This window comes from Canis lupus, chromosome 37, assembly GCF_003254725.2.
Source record: "Canis lupus dingo isolate Sandy chromosome 37, ASM325472v2, whole genome shotgun sequence".
In the NCBI taxonomy this organism is placed as follows: Eukaryota; Metazoa; Chordata; class Mammalia; order Carnivora; family Canidae; genus Canis; species Canis lupus.
In genome coordinates, this window is record NC_064279.1 from 25,284,576 (window position 1) to 25,306,775 (window position 22,200).

Genomic DNA, 22,200 nt, shown 5'->3' on the forward strand with positions numbered 1-22,200 from the left:
ACCATGAGACAGGCAGAGAAGGTGCTCTCTCTCCCCCTGACCATCTAGTCCTGCGTGCCCCAGCACCTGCCTTGGGCTGCCCTCTCTTGATGTCAGTACCTGGATGATCTCAATAGTGGGTGCATCTCCCTCCAGTTATCACTCAATCCCTCCTTCCTATGGCCAAACTTCTAGAAAGAACTGCCTGCTTGCCCTCCCCTGCCTCACCTCCTGAACATGCCTCAGCCCATGGGGTTGACTGCTGAGCCCCACCACTCCACCAAAACCAGTTCTCCCCAGGGACCCCTCAGTCCTGTCTCAACTTCTCCACAGCATTCAGCACCACACTCTTGTGTCTACTTTTCTTGGTAGCCTTTGCCAGTGTTTCCGTTTCAGCCTGACTTTTCAGTTTGGGGACTCCCAGCACCCAGTCCTGAGATCCTTGCTCCCCCCCCCCATTCTCTTTCCCAGGTTGTTCCATCCAAGGCAAAGTGCTAATCACTGTACAAACACCAGTGACCTCTAGGAGACACTGGCCTCGTCACTGTCTCCACTAGGATGTCTCACAGATCTCATTCATTCATTCATTCATTGTCTTGAGCACTTACTATGTGTTGGGAACTACCGTAGGTACAGAATAAAGAGTGAAAAAAAAAAGTGAAGAACAGTCTAGACACGGTTCATGCCCTTGAGCAGCTTAACTTGTCCACAACTGAACTCAAGATCTTCCCTCAACCAATATGCTCCTCCATGTTTTCTATCTCTGTAAATGGCAATATCCCACCTGCTCAACAGAAATCTGAACTCTAGAGCCGGCACTTTGCTATCCCTTATCTTCCCTGTGGGAGACACACTCTAAGGTGATTCCCCTCCTCCACTGAGTCATGCTTTTATATAACTCCTTCCCCTTGAGGCAGAACCTGTGACTTGCTTCTAATCAGTAGAATATGGCCAAGGTGGTAGATGTCAGTACCTTGTTTAGGTTGTGTTATATTGCAAGGGTGACAAAGTGACAGGATGCCAGGCCCAGGATTATGTTATATAAGACTCCATCCCGTGGGTTGAAATGAGAGAGACTCTCCTGCTAGCTTTCAAGAAGTAAGCTGTCATATATGTCAAGGAACTGTGGGGGATCCCCCTGACAGCCAGAAAGAAAAGAGATCTCAGTGCCACAAATTGCAAGGAGATGAATTCTTCCAAACACCTGAGGCAGCGTGGAAGTAGATCTTCTCCCAGTTGATCTTCTGGCGAGACCACAGCCCCAGCCAGCACCTAACTGAAGTCTGCTAAGGGCCTGAGCAGAGGACCCCAGCAAGCTATGCCTGGACTCCTGACCCGTGGAAACCATGAGATAATAAATGAGTATTGTTTAGTTGCTAAGTTTGTGGTGATTTATTACTCAATATAGAAAATTAATGCAACATCTCTCCAATCCATCGCCAGAACTTTTGGATTTCTTCACTGAAGTAATTCTCAAAAACATTCAATTCTCTCCTTCTCCACTACTCCACCCAGAGCAAACTGTCATCATCTCCTAACAGACAAAGAGAATAGCCTCCTGACCTCCCTTGTCACAATTGCCCCTCCTCTCAGAACTGAGCCAACGCATGAGAGCATCCCGGCAAGCAAGTAACTTGGCATTCCTTCAGCTCAGCATTTATTTATTCAGCAGACAGGAGGAGAAATTGTCTATTAATAAAAGCGGTATGCCTCTCTTCTTATGCCAAAATGGAAAGTTCGATACATGTGCTTTTCCAAAGCAGATAACTTTTTGGGACGCACATTAAACCACATAAAATTTAAATAAAATAAATCATTAATTTCCTGTAAATAGCACAACCCATTACATTATTCATATTCAGACTTTCAGCTGACTGTACTTAATGACAGCTCCCAGCTGACTCATCTCAGGTTTGGAGGTACAGCTCGCATTCATCTATTACAAGTTTTTAATTTTGAAAGAACAGTTCATCTGCTTTTCCTTTTGTTGCTTCTGCTTTAGTGTCACGTCTAAGTATCCATTGTCAAGTCCAAGGTGATGAAGATTTTGCCTCTATGTTTTCTTTTTTTTTTAAGATTTTATTTATTGATTGATGAGAGACACACACAGAGAGAGGCAGAGACACAGGCAGAGGGAGAAGCAGGCTCCCTCTGGGGAGTCTGATGCAGGACTCGATTCCAGGGGCCCAGGATCACAAGCTGAGCCAAAGGCAGATGCTCAACCGCTGAGCCACCGAGGCATCCCCCTAAGTTTTCTTCTAACAGTTTTATATCTAGGCATTTTTATTTAGGTTTGCTGATCCACATTGAATTAACTTTTGTATCTGGAATGAGGTAAGGTATAACTTCATTCTTTTGCCTGTGGTCAATCAGTTGTTCCAGCACAATTTGTTTAAAGAGAGACTCTCATTTCCCTCCTCCCCCCAGTGAATGGTCTTGACGCTCTTGCCAAAAATCAACTGGCCATAAATGTCGGGCTTATTGCTTGGACTCTCAGTTCTATTCCATTGGTCTGCATATTTCTATCTTTATGCCAGTCACACACTGTTTTTTTTTTTTTTTTTTTTTTACACACTGGTTTTATTGCTGTAGATTTGTAGTAAGTTTTGCAATTAGGAAGTGTGAGTTCTCTGATTTTTTTCTCTTTTAAATGTTGTTCTCGCTCTCTAGGGCTGCTTGCAGTTCCCTATAAACTTGAAAATTGGCTTTTCCATTTCTGCAAAAAAAAAAAAAAAAGCCACTAGAATTGTGAGAGGGAGTGCATTGAACCTGTAGATTGCTTCGGGGAATACTGTCATCTTAACAATATTCAGTCTTCCAATTCATGACCATGGAATCTTCCCATTGATTTAAGTCTTCTTCAATTCTTCTAGTCATGTTTTGTAGTTTTCAGCATCTGAGTCTTTTATCTCCTTGGTTATACATATTCCTAGATAATTTATTATTTTAGGTGCTATTTAAATGGAGTTGTTTTCTTCATTTCCTTTCTAGATTGTTCGTTGTTGGTATATAGAAACTCAACTGATTTTTGTGAATTGATTTTGTTCCCTAAAAGTCTGCTGAATTCATTTATTGCCTCTAGCATTTTGTGTGTGTGGATTCAATGGGATTTTCTTTATATAGAATCATGTTTGAAAGAGATAGCTTAATTCTTGATTTCTAATTTTGATGCCTTTTATTTATTCCTATTGTCTGATTGCCATGGCTACAGCTTCCAGTACAATGTTGAATAGCAATGGTGAAAGCAGACATCTTTGTCTTGTTCCCAATCAGAGGCAGAAAGCTTCAATCTTTCACCATCAAGGATATTATTAGTTGTGGGATTTTTCATAAATGTCCATTACCATGTTAAGGAAACTCCCTTCTATTCCTACTTTTCTGAGTATTTTTATCATGAAAAGAAGCTGAATTTTGTCAAATGCCTTTTCTGCATCAATTGAGATGTTCTGTTTTCTTTTCTTTCATTCTGTTCATGTGGTTATTACATTGATTGATTTTCTTATGTTGAACCATTGTTGTATTCCTGGGATAAATCTCACTAGGTCATGGTATATAATCCTTTCAATGTGCTGTTGGATTTGGTTTGCTAGGATTTTGCTGAGGATCTTTGTATCTATATTCATAAGAGATATCGCTCTACAGTTTGCATTTCTTGTGGCATCTTGGTCTGGGTTTGTATCAGGGAAATGCTGGCTTCAAAGAATGTGTAAGAAGTTATCCTTCCTCTTCTGTTTCTTGGAAGAGTTTGAGTATGGTTGGTATTAATTCTTTAAATTCTTTTAAAAGCATTTTCTCCCAGAGGAGAGGTGGGTTGGGGGATGAGTAAAATAGATAAAGGGGATTAAGAGATACAAACTTCCAGTTACAAAATAAATAAGTCCAGAAAAAATTCAAAGTCCAGCATAAGGAATACAGTCACTAAGATGGTAATAACATTGTTTGGTGACAGATGGTGATTACAACTTACCATGGTGAGCACCGAGTAATTATTGAATCATTATATTGTATATGTGAAACTAATAATAACACCATATGTAAATTACATCTCAATTTATAAATAAATAAATAAAAGCCTTTTCTTTCTTCAGAGGTGTTTTGTTTTGTTTTCCTTTGTTTTGTTTTAAGTAGGCTCCATGTTGGGTCTCACAACCTTGAGATCAAGACCTGAGCTGAGATCAAGAGTTGGATGCTTAACCAACTGAGCCACCCAGGTGTCCCGGGAGGTTTTTTATTGCTAATTCAATCTTTACTTGTTATAAGTCTATTGATATTTTTTACTGGTTCTTGAGTAATTTTTGATAATTTGTGTGTCTCTGAGAATTTGTTCATTTTGTCTACATTATGTAATTTTTTGGCATACAATTATTCATAATAATCTCCCAAATCCTTTTAATTTCTGTATGGTCCCCATTTTCATTTCTGGTTTTAGTAATTTGCATCCTCTTTTTTATCTTAGTTAAGCTAAAAAGTTCATCAATTTTATTATTTTTCTTTTGGTTTCATTGTTTTTCTTTATTGTTTTCTATTCTCTATCTATGCTCCAATCTTTTTTGAAGATTTATTTATTTATTTTAGAGAGAGTGAAGGGAGGCACAGGGAAAGGGAGAGAGACTCTTAGGCAGACTCTGCACCGAATGCAGAATCCAATGCAGGGCTTCATGCCATGACCCTAAGATAATGACCTGAGCCGAAACCAAGAGTTGGACATGCAATTGACTGTGCCACCCAGGTGCCCATATACTCCAGTCTTTGTCATTTCCTTCCTTTTGCCAGCTTTAGGTTTAGTTTGCTCTTCTTTTTCTAGTTCCTTAAAGTATAAAGTTAGGGTGTTGATCTGAGATCTTTCTTCTTTTTTATTTTTTTTCTTTCTTCTTTTTTAGTGAGGCACTTGCAATTATAAATTTCCCCCTGAGCACTGCTTTCACTGCATTCCACCTATTTTGGTATATTGTGTTTTTTGTTTTTATGCATCTCAAAGTATTTTCTAATTTCCTTAGTGATTTCTTCTTGATGTATTCATTGTTAAGGAGTGTGTTGTTCAATTTCTGTTCATTTGTGAATTTTCCAGTTTTCCATCTGTTATTGATTTTTGGCTTCATTCTCTAGTGATTAGAGAAAATCTTTTGTATGATTCTGATCTTTTAAAATGTATTAAGATTTTTCTATGGCCTAACATATGGTCTATCCTGGAGAATGTGCCATGTAAAGTCAAGAAAAATGTATATGCTCCTGTTGTAGAGGGGGGTGTTCTGTATATGTGTGCCAAATTTAGTTGGTTTATAGTGTTCCTCAAGTCTTCTATTTCCCTATTGATCTTCTGTCTAGATGTTCAATGCATTGTTGAAAGTGGGATACTAAAGTCGATTTCTAACTATTATTGTAGATAGTCTATTCCTTTCTTCAATTCTGTCAACATTTGCTTTAGTTATTTGGGAGGGGCTGCCCATTGTCTGCTGCATATATGCTTACAATTGTTATATCATCTTTATGAAGTGACCCTTTTATCTATCTCTGTATTATGTCCTTCTTTATCTCTTGCAACAACTTTTTTTAAAAAAATTATTTATTTATTTATGAGAGACACAGAGAGGGAGGCAGAGACATAGACAGAAGGAGAAGCAGACTCCTTGCAGGGAGCCCAATATGGGACTTGATCCCCGGACCCAGTATCACATTCTGAGCTGAAGGCAGATGCTCAACCACTGAGCTACCCAAGTGTTCCTCCTGTTAACAACTTTTAACTTAAAATCTACTTTTCTGGGATGCCTGTGTGGCTCAGCAGGTTTAGCGCCTGCTTTCCACCCAGGGTGTGATCCTGGAGTCCCAGGATCGGGTCCCACATCAGGCTCCCTGTGTGGAGCCTGCTTCTCCCTCTGCCTATGTCTCTGCCTCTCTCTCTCTCTCTCTGTCTCTGTCTCTCATGAATAAATAAATAAAATCTTTTTTAAAAAATCTACTTTTCTGATACTCATAGAACCACCCCAGATCTCTTTTGGTTAGTATTCACATGGAATATCTTTTTCTATCCTTTCACTTTCAGTCTTTTTGTGTCTTTGGATCTAAAATGAGTCTCTTGTAAGCAACATATGGTTAGATCATGGTTTTTTAATTCATTTTACCAATCTTTGTCTTTTAATAAAGTGGATTTCTTCTATTTACATTTTAAATGATTACTGATAAAGACTTACTTCTACTATGTATTGTTTCCTCTATATATCTTTTTTTATTTCCTCCAACACTGCCTTCTTTTGTTTGACTGATTCTTCTACTGTACTTCTTGTACATACCATTACCTAGTGAGATTTGTCCCAGAAATACAGTACTTGTTGTACCGAAGGAACTTTAATTCCTTCTTTGTTTCCTTTTCCATACATTTTTCCAGTTATTATCTTGGTTATCAATTGACATCTTAAATGTATTATTTTTTAAAAGATTTGATTTATTTATTTATTTATTTATTTATTTATTTATTTATTTATTTATTTATATGAGACAGAAAGAAAGAACACGAACTGTGGGGAGGGGCAGAGGGAGAGGGAGAAGTAGTCTCTCCACTGAGCAGGGAGCCTGACTTGCGGCTTGATCCCAGGACCCCAAGATCATGACCTGAACTAAAGGTAGACACTTAAACGACTGAGCCACCCAGGCACCCCATCTTTATTTTTTTTTAAGATTTATTTATGATAGACATAGAGAAAGAGAGAGAGAGAGAGAGGCAGAGACACAGGAGGAGGGAGAAGCAGGCTCCATGCCAGGAGCCTGACGTGGGAGTCGATCCCGGGTCTCCAAGATCGCACCCTGGGCCAAAGGCAGGCGCTAAACTGCTGAGCCACCCAGGGATCCCCCTTATCTTTATTTTTAACATTTATTCACTTATTTGGGCAGCCCCCGTGGCTTAGTGGTTTAGGACCACCTTCGGCCCAGGGCATGATCCTGGGGACCTGGGATCCAGTCCCACATGGGGCTACCTGCGTGGAGCCTGCTTCTCTCTCTGCCTGTGTCTCTGCCTCACTCTGTATGTGTCTCTCATGAGTAAATAAAATCTTAAAAAATAAAGACTTAATAAAAAAAAAGATTTATTCACTTATTTAAGAGACAGAGCATGAGCATGAGCAGGATAAGAACAGGAAAAAAAGGAGAGAGAATCTCAAGCAGACTCTGCACTGAGCATAGAATTCAATGTGGGGCTCAATCCCATGACCATGAGATCATGACCTGAGCCCAAACCAAGAGTCAATCATTTAACCAATTGCACCACCCAGGCACCTCCTAAATTTATTTTTAAAATCTAGTTTGAGGAGCACCTGGGCAGCTCAGTCAGTTAAGCATTTGACTCTTTTTTTTTTTTTTTTTTTTTTTTGCATTTGACTCTTGATTTTGGCTCAGCTCATGATAATCAGGGTAGGAGATCAAGCCCGCTGGCTGGCTTCATGCCGGGCTTGGAGCCTGCTTAAGATTCTCTCCCTCTCTCTCTCTCTCTCTGTCTCCCTCTGACCCTCCCTACCTATCTTTCTCTATGTCTCTTAAAATAAATAAATAAATAAATAAATAAATAAATAAATAAATAAATAAATAAATTAAATCTAGTTTGAATTGATATCAATTTACTTCAATAGCATACCTTTACTCTGCTTCTATCCAGCTCCATCTCCTCTTTATTTTCTCATTGTCACAAGTGACATCTTCATACATTGTGTGTTTGTTAACATAGATTTAGAATTATTTTCTACCTTTGGCTTTTAAATCATATAGGAAATACAAAGAGGAGTTACATTCAAAAATACAATAATAGTAGCTTTTATGTTTATCTGTGTGGTTACCTTTACCAATAATCTTGATTTCTTCATAATACTTCAGGTTACCATCTAGTGCCCTTTTGTTTCAGCCTGAAGGTCTCTTGATGGCACTTCTTGTATGGCAGGTCTATCAATAATGAATTTCATTAGTTTTTGTTTATCTGGGAATGTCTTTCTTCTTCACTTTTTAAGGATAGTTTTTCTGGATATGGAATTCTTGGTTGATAGTTTTTTTCTTTCAGCACTTTAAAGAGATCATTCCAAGGCCTTCTGACCTCTGTGTTTTCAGATGAAAAATTAGCATTAAATCTAATTGAGGATCCCTTGTAAATGATGAACCACTTCTCTCTTGCTACTTTCAAGATTTTCTGTTTTTAGCTTTCAACAGCTTGGTTATAATGTACTATAGTGTGGATCTCTGCATTTATCATACTTTGAGTTTTTTGAGCTTACCAGCTGGTGTATATTCATAATATTCAACAAATGTATAAATTTTGTCACCATTATTTCCTCAAATATCCCCCCCCCTTTTCTCTTTTGCTTCTGGGGTTCCCATAATGTGTATGCTGATATTGTTGATGGTGTCCCATATGTCCCTCAGGCTTTGTTCATTATTCTTTATTCTCTTTGCTTTCTGCTCCTTAAACTAGGTAATTTTAATGTGCTCTATCTTTAAGTTTGCTGATTCTTCCTTCTGCCTACTCAACTCTTCTGATAAACTCCTCTTCTGTTTTTCAGGTCCAGAATTTCTATTTGGTTCCTATTTATAATTTTTATCTCTTTATTTATATTATATATTTATTCATATATCATTCACCTCATTTCTTTTAGTTTTTTGTCCATGGCTTCCTTCAGCTTTTTGAGTATGTTTAAGAGAGTTTATTTAAATATTTTTCTAGTAAGTCTAATGTTTGGGTTTCCTCAGGGATTGTTTCTATCAATTTCTTCTTCTTCTTCTTCTTCTTCTTCTTCTTCTTCTTCTTCTTCTTTACTATGAATAGGCCATACTTTACTGTTTCTTTGCAATTTTGTGTGAGAATTGGCATTTTGAATGTTAAAGTGGTAACTATGGATCAGATCCTCTCACACATAGGGATTGTTATTATTGTATGATGAAGCTTGCAGTCATCTGCTTATTTCATGCTTTTCTCACACTATTTTTTGCAAAGACTAAATAGTCTTTATTGTGTATAGTTACTGAAGCCTCAATTTATTATCTCTTTAGTCATCCAGTGACCTGACAGAGATTTTCATGAATGCATGAATCCAGAAAAGGAAAGGATAAAAAAATGAGTGTTCTGTTTCTTTAAAGATTCTTAATTGATACCATGGGGAAATCACTTCTGCCCAGCCTATTGAAGTTGAAACAATGACCAGCCTCTGTGCACATCCATTAGCAAACTGCCAAGCAGACCAAAACACAGAAACCTGATTTTTTGGAGGACAGGTCCCTATTGCTCACACTCTTGATTAAGCAAGTCATACCAGAGATGTGGAATGCCATCCATATGATTACTTGCTTTGGGGGTGAGGGATGGTGGCTGCTATGTGAAACATTAAGACTCACCAAAAGTCACCAGCATTTTTATTCATTAAAGATTTCCCTAGATGCTTCAAGTGTTTATTTAACTAGACTCTACAGTTACAAATAATTTACTCTGACAGCTCTTGCCACCTCAGTAATTGTTTCAGTGAAAGGACCAATTCCTGGAGTTTCCTGACTTCACTATCTTCTATGATATCACTCTCCAACCTGTACTAATCTTGATCCTACAAAGAATAGACAGGAGACTTAAGAAGAGGGGCTGTTGGGATCCCTGGGTGGCGCAGCGGTTTAGTGCCTGCCTTTGGCCCAGGGCGTGATCCTGGAGACCCAGGATCGAATCCCATGTCGGGCTCCTGGTGCATGGAGCCTGCTTCTCTCTCTGCCTATGTCTCCGCCTCTCTCTCTCTCTCTCTGTGTGTGTGTGACTATCATAAATAAATAAAAATTTTTAAAAAATTAAAAAAAAGAAGAGGGGCTGTTTACAAAAGGCTATTTACAAAGCATACATGTGGGGCACCTGGGTGGCTCAGTCAGGTAAGCATCTGCCTTCTGCTCGGGTCATGATCTCAGGGTCCTGGGATCAAGCCCCACATTGGGCTTCCTATTCAGCAGGGAGCTTGCTTCTTCTCCCTCTGCTCCTCACCCTGCTCATTCTCTTTCTCTCTCTCTCTCTCATAAATAAATAAAATCTTAAGAAAAAAACAAAGCATGGATGTATAGGAACCACAAGAGAATGCAGTAAGCCAGGACTAACAGCAGACAAGCTGATACCACCTCTAGGCCCTAAGTGTTGAGGAAAAGGGGTGAAAGGAAAGGAATCTGGTTGGATTCAAGGGAAGTTTCCACTACACTTATTTTTTTAAAACCTCTGAAGTAAGTTTAATTATAATATGTTAAGATTCAAGAAAAGTGGGTGGTAGTACAAAGACATAGCTCCTATTAGTCATAAATTTAAATAAACCAAAAGCAAGATAAAGAAAATAGGAAGAAAAGCCATATCAAAAGTCTTTAGTCTTCTAAATCCACTAGTAAAGGATTGTTGCCTTTCCCACCCCACTCACCCTACTTCCACCCCTTCCTCCATTACTACCACCAAAGATTCATTTTTTATAGACTTTAACCCATGGAAGGCAGCAGGAAGGCAATGGGCTAATAGTGAGATTAAGCAGAAGTCAGCTGGGATTCAAAGCATTCTTCCCGACTCCCACCAGAAAATTCCTAATGTTTAAGACTACATTTCTGGGGAAGGTTGAAAGCATAATTCGGTTAGGTATTAAGCCCCAGGTTGGTGAACTGGCCTAAGTAGCACCATTTTGGGTTTCTTCTTAACACAGTCCAACTACAATTAAAGTGTTAGAATAAAGATATTTTCAAATATGGGGACCCCTGGCTGGCTCAGTCAGTAGAGCACATGACTCTTGATCTTGGGGTCCTGAGTAAGAGTCACACTTTGGACGTGATTACTTAAAAAATAAATAAATAAAGATATTTTCAAATATGCAGATTCCAACAACATATCTCTTAAGTTCCTTCCTTAGGAAGTTACTGGAGAAGATGTTTTAGCAAAACACATAAACCAAGAAAGGAAAACCTGGGATCCAGGAAATGGGCAAAACAGCCCAGAACAGCAGTGAAGGAAAATCCCAGAATGACAACTGTCATTGACAATTTGTCCAGGAAATTGACAAAACAGCCCAGAACAGCAGTGAAGGAAAATCCCAGAATGACAACAGTAAGTCTAGAGAGCAGTCAATCCAGATTGAAACAAGAGAAAGGAGGCACTCTGGGACAAAGACTCTAGAGAAAAAGTGGAACTTATGTATTTGAGTATATTGGAAATATTGCTAGACTTTGACAGAGTCTTAGAGCACCTGAAGAGGGGACAGGCAGGCAACTGTAGATAATATACAAAATTGACAAGTAAGAGAAAAAAGGCAATAATCGGGTCTAAGGAAAATAAAGGGTTGTAGAAGTTAGAAGGCATGGATGTAGTGGACTTCAGGGCTCATCAGTGAACGATATTTGCATACATTATAATTTAAGTGCTTATTATTGGTTTCACCAAAAATTATTACATAACTTTGCAGAGGGCAAGGGCAGAAGTGAAAGACCAAGTTCTTCTGTTTTTTAAAAGATTTTATTAACTTGACAGAGAAAGAGAGCACAAGCAGGGGGAGTGGCAGGCAGAGGGAGAGGGAGAAGCAGGCTCCCCACCAAGCAGGGATCCCTGATGGGGGGCTCCATCCCAGGACCACAGGATCACAACCTGAGCAAAGACAGATTAACCAACTGAGCCTGAGTGGTTATCTATCAGGTTCTTATCTATCAGGGCAGGAAGTCAACAGATAATGCTTAAAATTAACAAATCAAGAATTAACAGTACAAGTATGTATTTTGATTTATGGATGGAATCAGAATATGTAAGAGTTGAAGATACTGCATTTACAAAGTAGGCCAGGGAACTGCTTTTTTTTTTTTTTTCATTACGAGACTTTTAGTTTACCTATACATTTTTACACCGCGTTTGTGCATTATTTTAGTTCAATAAACACTAATGCTAAAGTATTAGCACGTAAGAATCTGTTTTATAGAGCTGCCTGGTGGGGCGCCTGGGTGGTTCAGTCAGTTAAGCGGCTGCCCTTCGTCTCAGGTTGTGATGTCAGGGTCCTGGGATCCATCCCCCGTATCTGGCTCCCCGCTCAAGCGGGGGAGTCTGCTTCTCACTCTCCCTCTGCCCCTGCCCCTCCGTGCCCAGGCACTCTCTCTCCCCCCAAAACAAATAAATAATAAAATCACTTTGGATTCTAAATGTTTAAAAATGTTCATTAAAAAAAACAACAACAACAAAGAGCTGTCTGGGCCTTGATGACAGGGGCTAGTTTTTGTTCATTTTTGGGGAGTACATAGCAGAAAATAAGTCCACGCGTGTAGGAGAGACTCCACGGAGTTTGTTAAGATTCCCCCTGGAGGAGGAAAGCACAGGGCAAGGCGCACACGCAGAAGGCGCAGACCCCGCACGCGGTCAGTATGCACGTGTGCAACGGATGGGGAGGGTGTCGAGGCCAGGGACCACGTGCGTGGCACCCACACCAGCCCCCCAGGCACAGAGATGCAGGCGTGAGGAACCCAGGGAGGCCCATTCACCCGGGGGGCTCCTCACTGCTGGTCTGTGTGTAGTTCTGAACCGAGGGTTAGTCGGTCACGCTCCCTCGACCAGACTGTCGACCCCACGAGGGCAGGACGTCCGTGCCTTCGTCGCTGTACCCCCCGCACAGAGCACTAGCCCATGGATTCGCGACGCTGCCGCCCGACAGCCCTTAGCGCCGCACGAGGGGCACAGCGACGAGCTGAGAGCCACGAGCCGGCCGGGAGACGACCCGGGCGACACTCACCGCGTCCCTGACCCGACAGGACCCGAAGGCTGGAGCTGGACCTCCGGGACGAGCGGGATGGAGGGGCTGGACAGACCGGCGGGCATCGGAGCCCCAAGCGAGGCGGGGGGGGGCGGGGACCCGGGATGATGGGGGGGGTCGCGCATGCGCCAGCCCAGCCTCCGCGGCGCCCCTGCGTGCGCGTGCGCGTGCGCGAGGGGTCGAAGCGGAAATGGCGCCGCGGGGCCGCGCGTCCGGGCAGCGAGCGGAAGTGGGTGTGAGAGCGGAAGTGGCCGGCTGGAGCCGGGGGCTGGGCGGGGACCGGGCTTGTCGGTGAGGCGGCAGCGGCGGCGGCGGCGGCGGCGGCGGCTCGGCAGGCGGGTTCAGGCTTCGGGGGCCAGGTCGGTCGGGTGGGTGGGTGACTCCGCAGCCCGCGCGTAGGAGGGCGAGCGCGCGTCTGCGCCTTCCCCCGGCCCCGGCCCCGGTCCCCTCGCCCCTGACCTCCTACCCCACCCACCCCCCCTCCTCCGGGGGCAGCGGGGCCGCTCCCTCCGTCCTTGCCTCCCTTTCACCCACCCTCACCCTCCCTCGTCTCTCCCTCCCTGCCCGGGGCAGCCGCCGCCATGATCCTGCTGGAGGTGAACAACCGCATCATCGAGGAGACGCTCGCGCTCAAGTTCGAGAACGCGGCCGCCGGGTGAGCGCGCGCCCGGGGCCGGTGGGCGGCGGGGGCGGGGGCGGGGGCGGCGGCGTGGACCCCCGGCTGGTCCGCGGGGTCGCTCGCGGGGACGAGGGCGGAGGCCCGGCTGGGCGCGGGTCCGGCCCCGGCGCGGTGATCGTGGGAGGCGACTGGGCGCGGCGGGGTGAGGGGCCGAGATGCGTGGGGAGAGGCTCGGAGGAGGGATGCGGAAGCGGCGGGGCACCGGGGCGCGCGTGCCAGAGGGCAGGCGACCTGGGGGACGTGCGGGCAGCTGCGGCCGAGGACCCCGTTGCCTTCTGGAGCGAGCGGGCCCCCTCCCTCTGCACCCCGCGTCATTGTTCTGAACCCCGAGAAAGCCCGTTTGGGGTTGGGCTGGAAGGAGTTGCCAGAATTCCCGGGACTGGAGGAGGGCAGAAGGTGCAGGCCCAGATCCCCGCCGGCCTCCTCGCTCCCCGGCCCCGGCCCCACCCCCACCCCCACCCCCACGTCTAAAGGAGCAGAAAGCAGACCCAGGCTTGCAGCCGGAAAAACGCGACTTCTCTAGTTTCCCTTCCCCGAACCTTACCGTAAGACATAAGACACACTGGCCATTTTGTTACATATTTCTCAAGCAAAGCAGATAGGCTCCCCATCCGCACCCCTCCCTTATCTCTCTTCTGAGGTTCTAATACTCCTCTCCCCACCCATTTATCTTTTAAACTCTTATACAAGACCCCTGGCCTGTGATTTCTTGAGTGGTAATCCCGGCCCAGGTACACACTCAGAGGCATCCAAAGTCTATAAAGTTCTCAGATAACCTTTTTTTTTTTTTTTTTTTTTTTTAATTTACCAGTGGCCTTTTTAAAGGTAGCCTTAGCACATATTTCCAAGGCAGCCTTCTCCGTGAAACGCAAGCATCAGTGGAAAACAACCTCCTTCTCCTCCTCCTCCTCCTCCTCCTCCTCCAAAGCTTCTTTGCTTTTTTTAATATTTAAAACGTGAGCCAGGGATCTGGTTTTAGCTTCTGATTTTCGGTCGCCTGTAGCCAGTCCCTCTGCCTCGTTTCCACATCCTGAGGCTGGGGCCTCGCCTCTTGGTTGCACAGTTGAGGAAATAAGTGCCCACTTGCTGGTGAACTGGGAACTAGGGATAGAAAAGTAAGTGGCCGGGAGAGCATTGGTGGAGGGGAAATTCTAAGTGCTCCTAATGAACTTGTGGCTTGGAGGCATTAAGAAAAGTGCTTCTAGCTCACCGCTTAAATTGAATATATTGAGTCTCCTATCTCTTTTGTAAGGTCACAGGTTTTATCTGTAAAGTAAAGCATGGCTTTCCTTGAAGTGAGGCTTACAGTAAGCAAGAGCTACTGTTTCCTGCCAGGGGCTGCAGTTACTTATATTTTAAGCTAACTTGCTTCTTGTCTTCAGCCTCACTTACCAGTTCCTTTGCATTTTAAATGTTTGAGTGAATCAGCTCCGAGTCTTATTTTGGGTGATTGCTGGGTACTTTTTTGAGCAGTGTAGCACATAGGAGGAAGTTAAATTAACTTCTGCATTTTCACAGATGAACCTGTTAAGCGCATTCTCGAGTCCAGACTAGCAAAGAATGAGACCTATGTGGTTATAAGCTGATCTACAAGATAAATGCCTGTTCATTTTCAAGTAGAAGCCTGCCTTGTAGTGTAGAAGTACATTCACATCTATTTGTGTATTTGTGATTCCAAAATGAAGCTCATTATCCAGACCATCCACCCTTTTCCTTTTAGAAAACTATAACTCTTACAAAATATCGTTTCAGAGGAATTAAAATAGGCACTCAAGTCTGGAAGCCTAAGTTAGAACTTCTAGGACATTTCTCAACAAAGTATATGTTATAGCGATGTTGGATATTGGGGAAGGGCAAGTTTTGGCTTTTAGTCTGGCCTGTCTTCTCTTTGAGATGCTACTTTCAATACGTGGGCTTAAAAACATGTTCTGCTGAAAAGCACTCTGAAAACCTTTGAAAAGAGACCCGGATATCAGGCCTAGGAGGTAGAGCTTTCTTGGGATTGCAGATGTTAACAGCTAGCAGGAGCTGGCCTCTAAGCTCGCGGTGAGTTTCCAGGCCTACATGGTGAGGCAGCAGTGAAGGAGTTAACGTTATTTATTAAGGCGCATGCCTACTACACCAGAACTTCCAGCAAGAAATGACTAGTGTGATCATCATAAACATTTATGGGATTCTACCAAGCAGGGACAGAGAAAGGAGGCCTTTCTGAAAGAGCCTGTTGGCAAGAGAGGAGCTGAAGGGTGAGGTGTGTTAGGGTGGCGATGGGAGAAAGACATTAATGAAGAGAAGTAGCTTGCAGAAGAAACCCTGAAATCGGAATGGCTTTGCCAGTGGGGGGACCTGCTGGGACGGGGCAGCTCCACCTGGCTTTGCTTCTCAGGACAAACCAGTTGGGGAACTTAGGGGTTCAGAGCAGCATTTTCCTGAGTGAATCTCTCCCAACTCTGTGATGTCCAGTACAATAACCGGTGGCTGCATGTGGCTGGTTAAGTTTAAATAAGAAAGTGAAATAAAACTAAAATTAAGTTCCCCTTCACACCAGCCACAGTTCTAGTGCTCAGTTGCCACATGTGCCTGGTAGCAGCCATATTTGGAGAGCCCACAAGTAGAACATTTCCATTATTGCAGAAAGTCTGTAAAACAGCACTAGGACTATTGCAGCTACTGAAAATGCAAGCATGAGATAGTCTTAAAAATAGTTCTGTGGTATATGCTTCAGTATACAGTTGCAGTAATTTTCCTCCTGAGGTTGATTTTTTTTTTTTTTAAACGATGCCTCACACCATCCTCCTAAGTCTTCTTGCCTGTGACATCCTAGTACTAAGTAAGAGTCTAAGACTCTAAACTTGCTTTGGGTAAAACAGCTCTGTTATCTAAACGTTGAACATTTAGGCATGATCACCTTTTAATTTGGAGGCAGTTCCAAAAGCCTAAGATTCATTCCCAACAAATTGCTTTTAATTTTTTCCTACCACACTTCTGGGAAAATGGCTTATTGGAACAATTCATATATCGTCACAAAATGGTAATTATTAGTAAACTGTCTCCCCAACAGCCTACACACTAAGAGAATATGCTGATGAAGAAGCCACGCTCAGCACTGCAAATAAGCTCATGCAGGTCTTGTCAACAGCATTACCTTTTCATTTAGGAATTCTTACCCAGATGCCCAATTAAAGCAGAAGTAATCTGGCAAATTAATTTAATTTTTTTGTTACTGTATACACACCAAGAACCTTTTCAGCCTCAAAAACTAGGCCTGTCAACTTACAGTCTGAAGTCCAGAATTGAGGAAATGCTGTCAGATGCAAATTGCTGTTGCTTTTAAGTACATGCTGGCTTCTTGCCACAGCTGTGCATATTGTGGGGCTCTGTGGTTGTGTGAGGGGGAGTGAAGCTCAGTAAGCAAGCGGTGCCAGTTGGGGTGGGCAAAGACCGTGGGAGGAGAAACTTGAGAAAGGAATAAATTAAATCTTGCTGATACCTTGTTCTCATTCCTAAATATGCTGCATATGTCCTCAGAGAGACAGACTGGTTTGAAGTGATACGGAATTGGGACATTAAGCATCCAGAAGGAATGGAAATGTCTGGTTGGTCTTTTTACAGGTCATTACAGTTGCACACTGCTGCCTAGCTTCTGACCTCGGCATTGCTTTGTGCATGAAGTCCTAGAGCTATGCTGATGGCTCCTTAAGGTCAGGGCCTATCACTTTGGTTGTCTTTCTTTCCCAGCATCCTCATTGTATATATAGTTAGCTCAGTAAATATTCTCTTTAAGGAATGGATGAGGCCAGGCAGAATGGATCTTTGTTTCTTCAGGTGCTTAATTTATCACTATTCTGATGCTGTGTGAATCTGCTTTTAATCATGTTGGTTTTTCATATTTTGAGATACGGCTTAGAGAGTAGACAATTTTTTGGTCTTTGCTCAAATTGGATGATGGGAGCCTTATAGGGGAATTACAGAAGAGTGATCAAAAACTTTATAGTGAAATAGCAGAATTCAGTAATTCCTTTCGTTCAGCTCATAGAAGGGGTAAGTAGAAGAGGGACATAAATGCCCAAATGGAGAATTGGATGCATTCAGGAGTAAAAACTCCAAAATCTTAACAAGAAAAGAAGATTGGAAAATGCAACTGTCAGGAGTCCTTTATTGATTGGTGACATTTTAGAAGCTTCCTTACAAAAAGGATAGAAGAAAATTTTTCCTAAGGATTTTAAGAATAGCTTTTGAAACCCATCTGGATGAATTGAGTATGTTTGTGTCCTGTGCAATCCAGTCAGTTACCCTGAGGATTTATCTAGCTGGTTTGTTCTAGGATTTTGGACATTACAACACTGATACAGGGTTCTGTTTCTCCTTGTAGTGCTGACCAATTCGTGATTCTGGGAGTTAGCACAGTCCCACGACTTCTTCCAACCATGACTTCAAAGTCTGGTCTTTTCTGACTCCGTCAGAAAAACTGATTCATCAATCACTGTCTATGAATTAGACAAATAAGCAAATAGCTTATTTGCTATAAGCTTTGAAATCATAATTCCATTTGATTTTAAAATGTGCAGTTCCCATTTACAGTTGAGAAAACTAGGGCTCTTGAGAGTTGTGGAGGGAGTAGACGTATGCATGAAGCATTGTGCAGATATCTTTCACTGACTTCTAACCTTATTTATGATCTGTCATACACAGAACATACTTGCATGGCAAATTTGAGTAAATGGTCTAGCCTAGAGATCCTGCTACCGGGCTGCCCCTGAGGGCTGTGAGGCTCATTATCTCATCATGTCTGTAACTTAGTCACAAGACACTGGTTGGGAAACTTTCCTGTACACATGTCATCTCAATTAATCTTCACAACAACCTTTTAATCTTCATTTTCTAGAAAAGGATCCTGAGGCTCAGCAACATCTGAGCCACGTTGGGTATGGTTTTTAGCCAGTAGGTGACAGGACTTGAGTTGAACAGTCAATGCTAAAGGCCTTCCTTTTATTGTGATTAATTAACCTCATTCCCAGCATCTGAAACTTTACCAGATGGTAAAACAAAAAAACGAAACAAAACAAAAAACTTGAACCATTTATCTTCTGGGCTTGTTAGAGGTACACTTTCGCCCAGACCAGTCTTTCTGGGGAAACAAACACCTGGTCTTAGTAATTGACATGCCATCCTGTTTGGTATATTTCACTCTTGGTATGGTCTATTTGTTGGGGTACAGAGTTGTAATTCCCACATGACCTCTCAGGAACACTCCTTTGGCCAAATGTTCTTCTCTACAGCTTGTCTCCTCTATAACCTATTGTGTAGCCATAAATAGTAAACTAAAATATTAATGGCAGTGATTTGACAAATATTCCCAAGTCAAGCAGCAAACCACTTAGTATACCTCTTCCTAAGCAACTTCTCCCAGTGGGGATCTGCTTGGGGAACTTTACAGCCTAGAGAAGTTCATAATTTTAGTTAAAATGTTGATAGCTTGGGGGCACCTGGGTGGTTGTCAGTTTAGTGTCCAACTCTTGATCTCAGCTCAGGTCTGGATCCTCAGGATCATGAGTTCAAGCCCTGCATTGGACACAGTGCTAGGTGTGGACCCTACTTTAAAAAAAAAAAAAAAAAAAAAAGTTGTGGTTTTGTTTTATTTTGCTTTAATGTTTACAGCTTGCAACCCTTAGGGTTTTTATTTATACCTAATTTTTCTCAGTCTGCTGATAAAGTAGGAGAGTGAGGAACTCAGTCCTTTGTTGACTGAGTTAAAGTCTAAGGATTTAAAAAATAAAAAAACCCAGCTACCTACTAAGTGATGTAATACGGACTTTTACAAGCCTCCACCCTGACTTTTTGGCATAGCCACCCTTTCCCAGGAAAATAGACTTCCATGCTTCCTCCCATTGTGCAGCCTCTTCATATTTCATTCAAGTGAGCCATAGATTAATGTTTGTGCTGCTTCTTCCTTTGCTCTTGTTTTTTAGAGGTGAGGAATGGTGGTTGGCCATTCATTGTCTTTGCTGGCTACAGTTTCTAATGAAAGATCAGAATCAGTTTAAGTTTTCATCTCATTCTTTTCATCATACTCTAAACTCATTGCTTCTCCATAAACCCACTTGATGCTTCCATTCTTAGAGACTCCCAGAGCGATTTTCCTAAGTCACATGGATGGCCATGAAGGAGTAGAGTGGAACTCCGTATGTGACTTGTATTGGTTGATTTTTCAGCAGGGCTAACGTATGCTTCGTAGAAGCCAGTTTCCTGGAAAGGTATTGTGTAGCATCTGCAGCAGCTTTTTAACACTCATAAACCACGCCACATATTCCATTATTTCCCAGCAACCCTAGAGGGCAGCTCAGTTGTGGTTCTCTTTACAGGTAAGGGAGCGGAGGTAGTATAAAAGAGATGTACTTGATGGTGTGGTCTTGAGCAAATTAGGCAAGAATAATTGTGGAAATGTGTGTGTCTTGTCTGCTGGTCCATAAAACAAAGTGGAATCATTGCAGTCCTAGGTAGCTAGAGATAAAACCTTGGAGTCTTCCTTTGTTTCCTACCATTGGGTTTTGAGGAGAAGTGGGGAAATCATGTAAGGTGGCTTTTCACAGGAGGTTAATTAACAATTATTGTGTATAGCTAGTATGTATGTCATGCTTTCTAGGTAATAACTCAGCAGCATTTATCAAGTAGAAGTTTCTGTACCAGGCTGAGCTAGGAGCTGCACAGAAAGTATCAGGCTGTCCTCATTGCCTGCCAGGATAGGTTATTCTGTGTCTGTTCTCTTTATCTTTAGTAGTTCTATAAGGTCAGTAGGATCACTTGTATTCTCCCATTTTATAGATGAATAGGTGAAAAAATAAAAGCGTGCAGTGTTAATTTGTCTGAAAACATGGTCCTGATGAAAAGCTGAAGGTGGAAAATTGATGTCTTGACTGTTCTCAGTGATTCCACAGTGTTGTTTTGTGCTGCACTTCCATAGAAAGTGGATTTTCAAAACAAAACAAAACCAAACAAAACTAGAGTAGAACCAGTGAAAGAGGGCTTCCTGAAGGAGAGTGGTGAGTACTTTGGTGACATAAAGGGAGAGAGAAAGACGTGTAGGAAGACTTCCAGATTGTCTTTGAAATGGTATAGAACTTCTTGTTTTATGGACTGAAATTATGCTTTCATCTTCAGTAAATTAAAACCATTCTGCATTCTGTTTAGCAGCTTTCCTGTGGAATGTACTACCTCTACTTCCATCACTCCTGTCCTGTGGGGGAGACATTGATCAAAAGATAGCATTTGGTAGTTCCTATATATATGCAAAAGTGTGTATCATAGTCCTAAGGAATTCAAAACTAGAGGTAAGACACCAACCATGACAGAGATTGGACAGCAGCTGAAAAACAAAAGCTGTGTCTGTCCTGCTGCCTTTTTGTATCCTCTACCTTAAGTGAGCCTAAAGGTTCAGGTACCTGAGGAAGCAAATTGTGTACTCAGGTCAGCAGTAAGCATAAGATTGGTCCAGAATGCTCCAATCTGAAGTAAAGCTCAGGGGTCTTTGTGAGTCCTTTTGAAGGCCAGCAGCAATACAACTATCTTTACTAAGGAACTTTTCTTTTGTTTTGCAGTAACAAACCAGAAGCAGTAGAAGTAACATTTGCAGGTAAGTGTCCTTACCTTAACCCTGTAAGAGAAGGCACAATATAAAAATAGAAAACAAAATCATTCCTAAAGTAAGTTTTGAGATTTGGAGTACTGTCCCCTGATTGTCAATGCTTTTTGAGATCTTTGCTTTAGATGATTATTTATGGATTTATTGAACTTTGTAAAGTTACCTACTGATATCTCAGAGGTTTGGGCTTAATGTTGTGGTATAAACTAAAGTTTGTTTAATTTGGAAATATTAAATTACTGTCTTCAAGTAACCTTCATCTCAGTTTTCCCAACACTAGAGTAGTGGGGAAACATGGAAAATACTAGAGACCTGTTCAAGTCAGAGAAGTTACTGCTTTCTGTTCCCTACTAAGAATTAGATATTGATGCTACTCATGTGCTGTGTGGACTTCATGGAGTTAAAACAGTCACCCTCTGTATAGTGAGGGTATTTGATTAGGTGATCTGGGAAGACTTTGCAGTTCTGAAGTGCTGTGACTGGAGGCTAGGCACCATCCCTGTCCTCTCCCACTAACTAGCAATGTCAAATCTCCCTAAACTGAGGTTCTCAGCATCTGGTTTCGGGAACTACACCAGTTAAATCCTCTCTGCAGGAAGGTAGAAGCCAAAGAGAAGGGAGGCTTGTATATAGTTTAGAAGAAACTTAATAACCAAACGCAGTGTGGGGCTCTTATTTGGATCTTAATTCAAATAAGACAACAGTATTTTAAAACCATTGTGGGGTTTTTTGGTTTTGTTTTTATTTTGGTTTGGTTTTTTGAGGCAGAATATTTGAACACTTGACTGGATATTTGATATTAAGAAATTGGTTTTAAAAATTAAGGCATGGTAGTGGTATTGTGGCTGTGCTTTCTAAAAAATTCTTGAGACGCTTAAGCTCTGCTTTTGGCTCAGGCCGTGATCCTGGAGTTCAGAGATCGAGTCCCACATTGGACTCCCTGAGGGGAGTCTGCTTCTCCTTCTGCCTGTGTCTCTGCCTCTCTCTGTGTGTATATCTCATGAATAAATAAAATATTTAAAAAAAAAGTAAATAAATAATTCTTTATTATTTGGGGATACATTGTGAAATATTTATGGATAAAATGATGTGATGTCTCGGATATGCTTTAGAATAAATCATTGAGGGGGGCATCTAAATGAAATAAGATT

The 22,200-nt window shown here is 42.1% G+C and overlaps 2 protein-coding genes across 2 annotated transcripts in view; one reads left to right on the top strand and one right to left on the bottom strand.

The window, feature by feature from the left end:
- LOC125754471 (sterile alpha motif domain-containing protein 1-like) overlaps positions 1-13,317 on the bottom strand; it is a 33,578-nt gene extending 20,261 nt beyond the window's left edge. The window contains exons 1-2 of the mRNA XM_049106455.1: positions 13,275-13,317; positions 12,714-13,196 (exon numbers count right to left, since the gene is read on the bottom strand). Of these exons, the coding sequence (XP_048962412.1) occupies positions 12,714-13,196; positions 13,275-13,317 (526 nt within the window). The remainder of the gene's footprint in view (positions 1-12,713; positions 13,197-13,274) is intronic.
- ARPC2 (actin related protein 2/3 complex subunit 2) overlaps positions 12,953-22,200 on the top strand; it is a 29,831-nt gene continuing 20,583 nt past the window's right edge. The window contains exons 1-3 of the mRNA XM_025441525.3: positions 12,953-13,093; positions 13,308-13,389; positions 21,006-21,040. Of these exons, the coding sequence (XP_025297310.1) occupies positions 13,316-13,389; positions 21,006-21,040 (109 nt within the window). The 5' untranslated portion in view covers positions 12,953-13,093; positions 13,308-13,315. The remainder of the gene's footprint in view (positions 13,094-13,307; positions 13,390-21,005; positions 21,041-22,200) is intronic.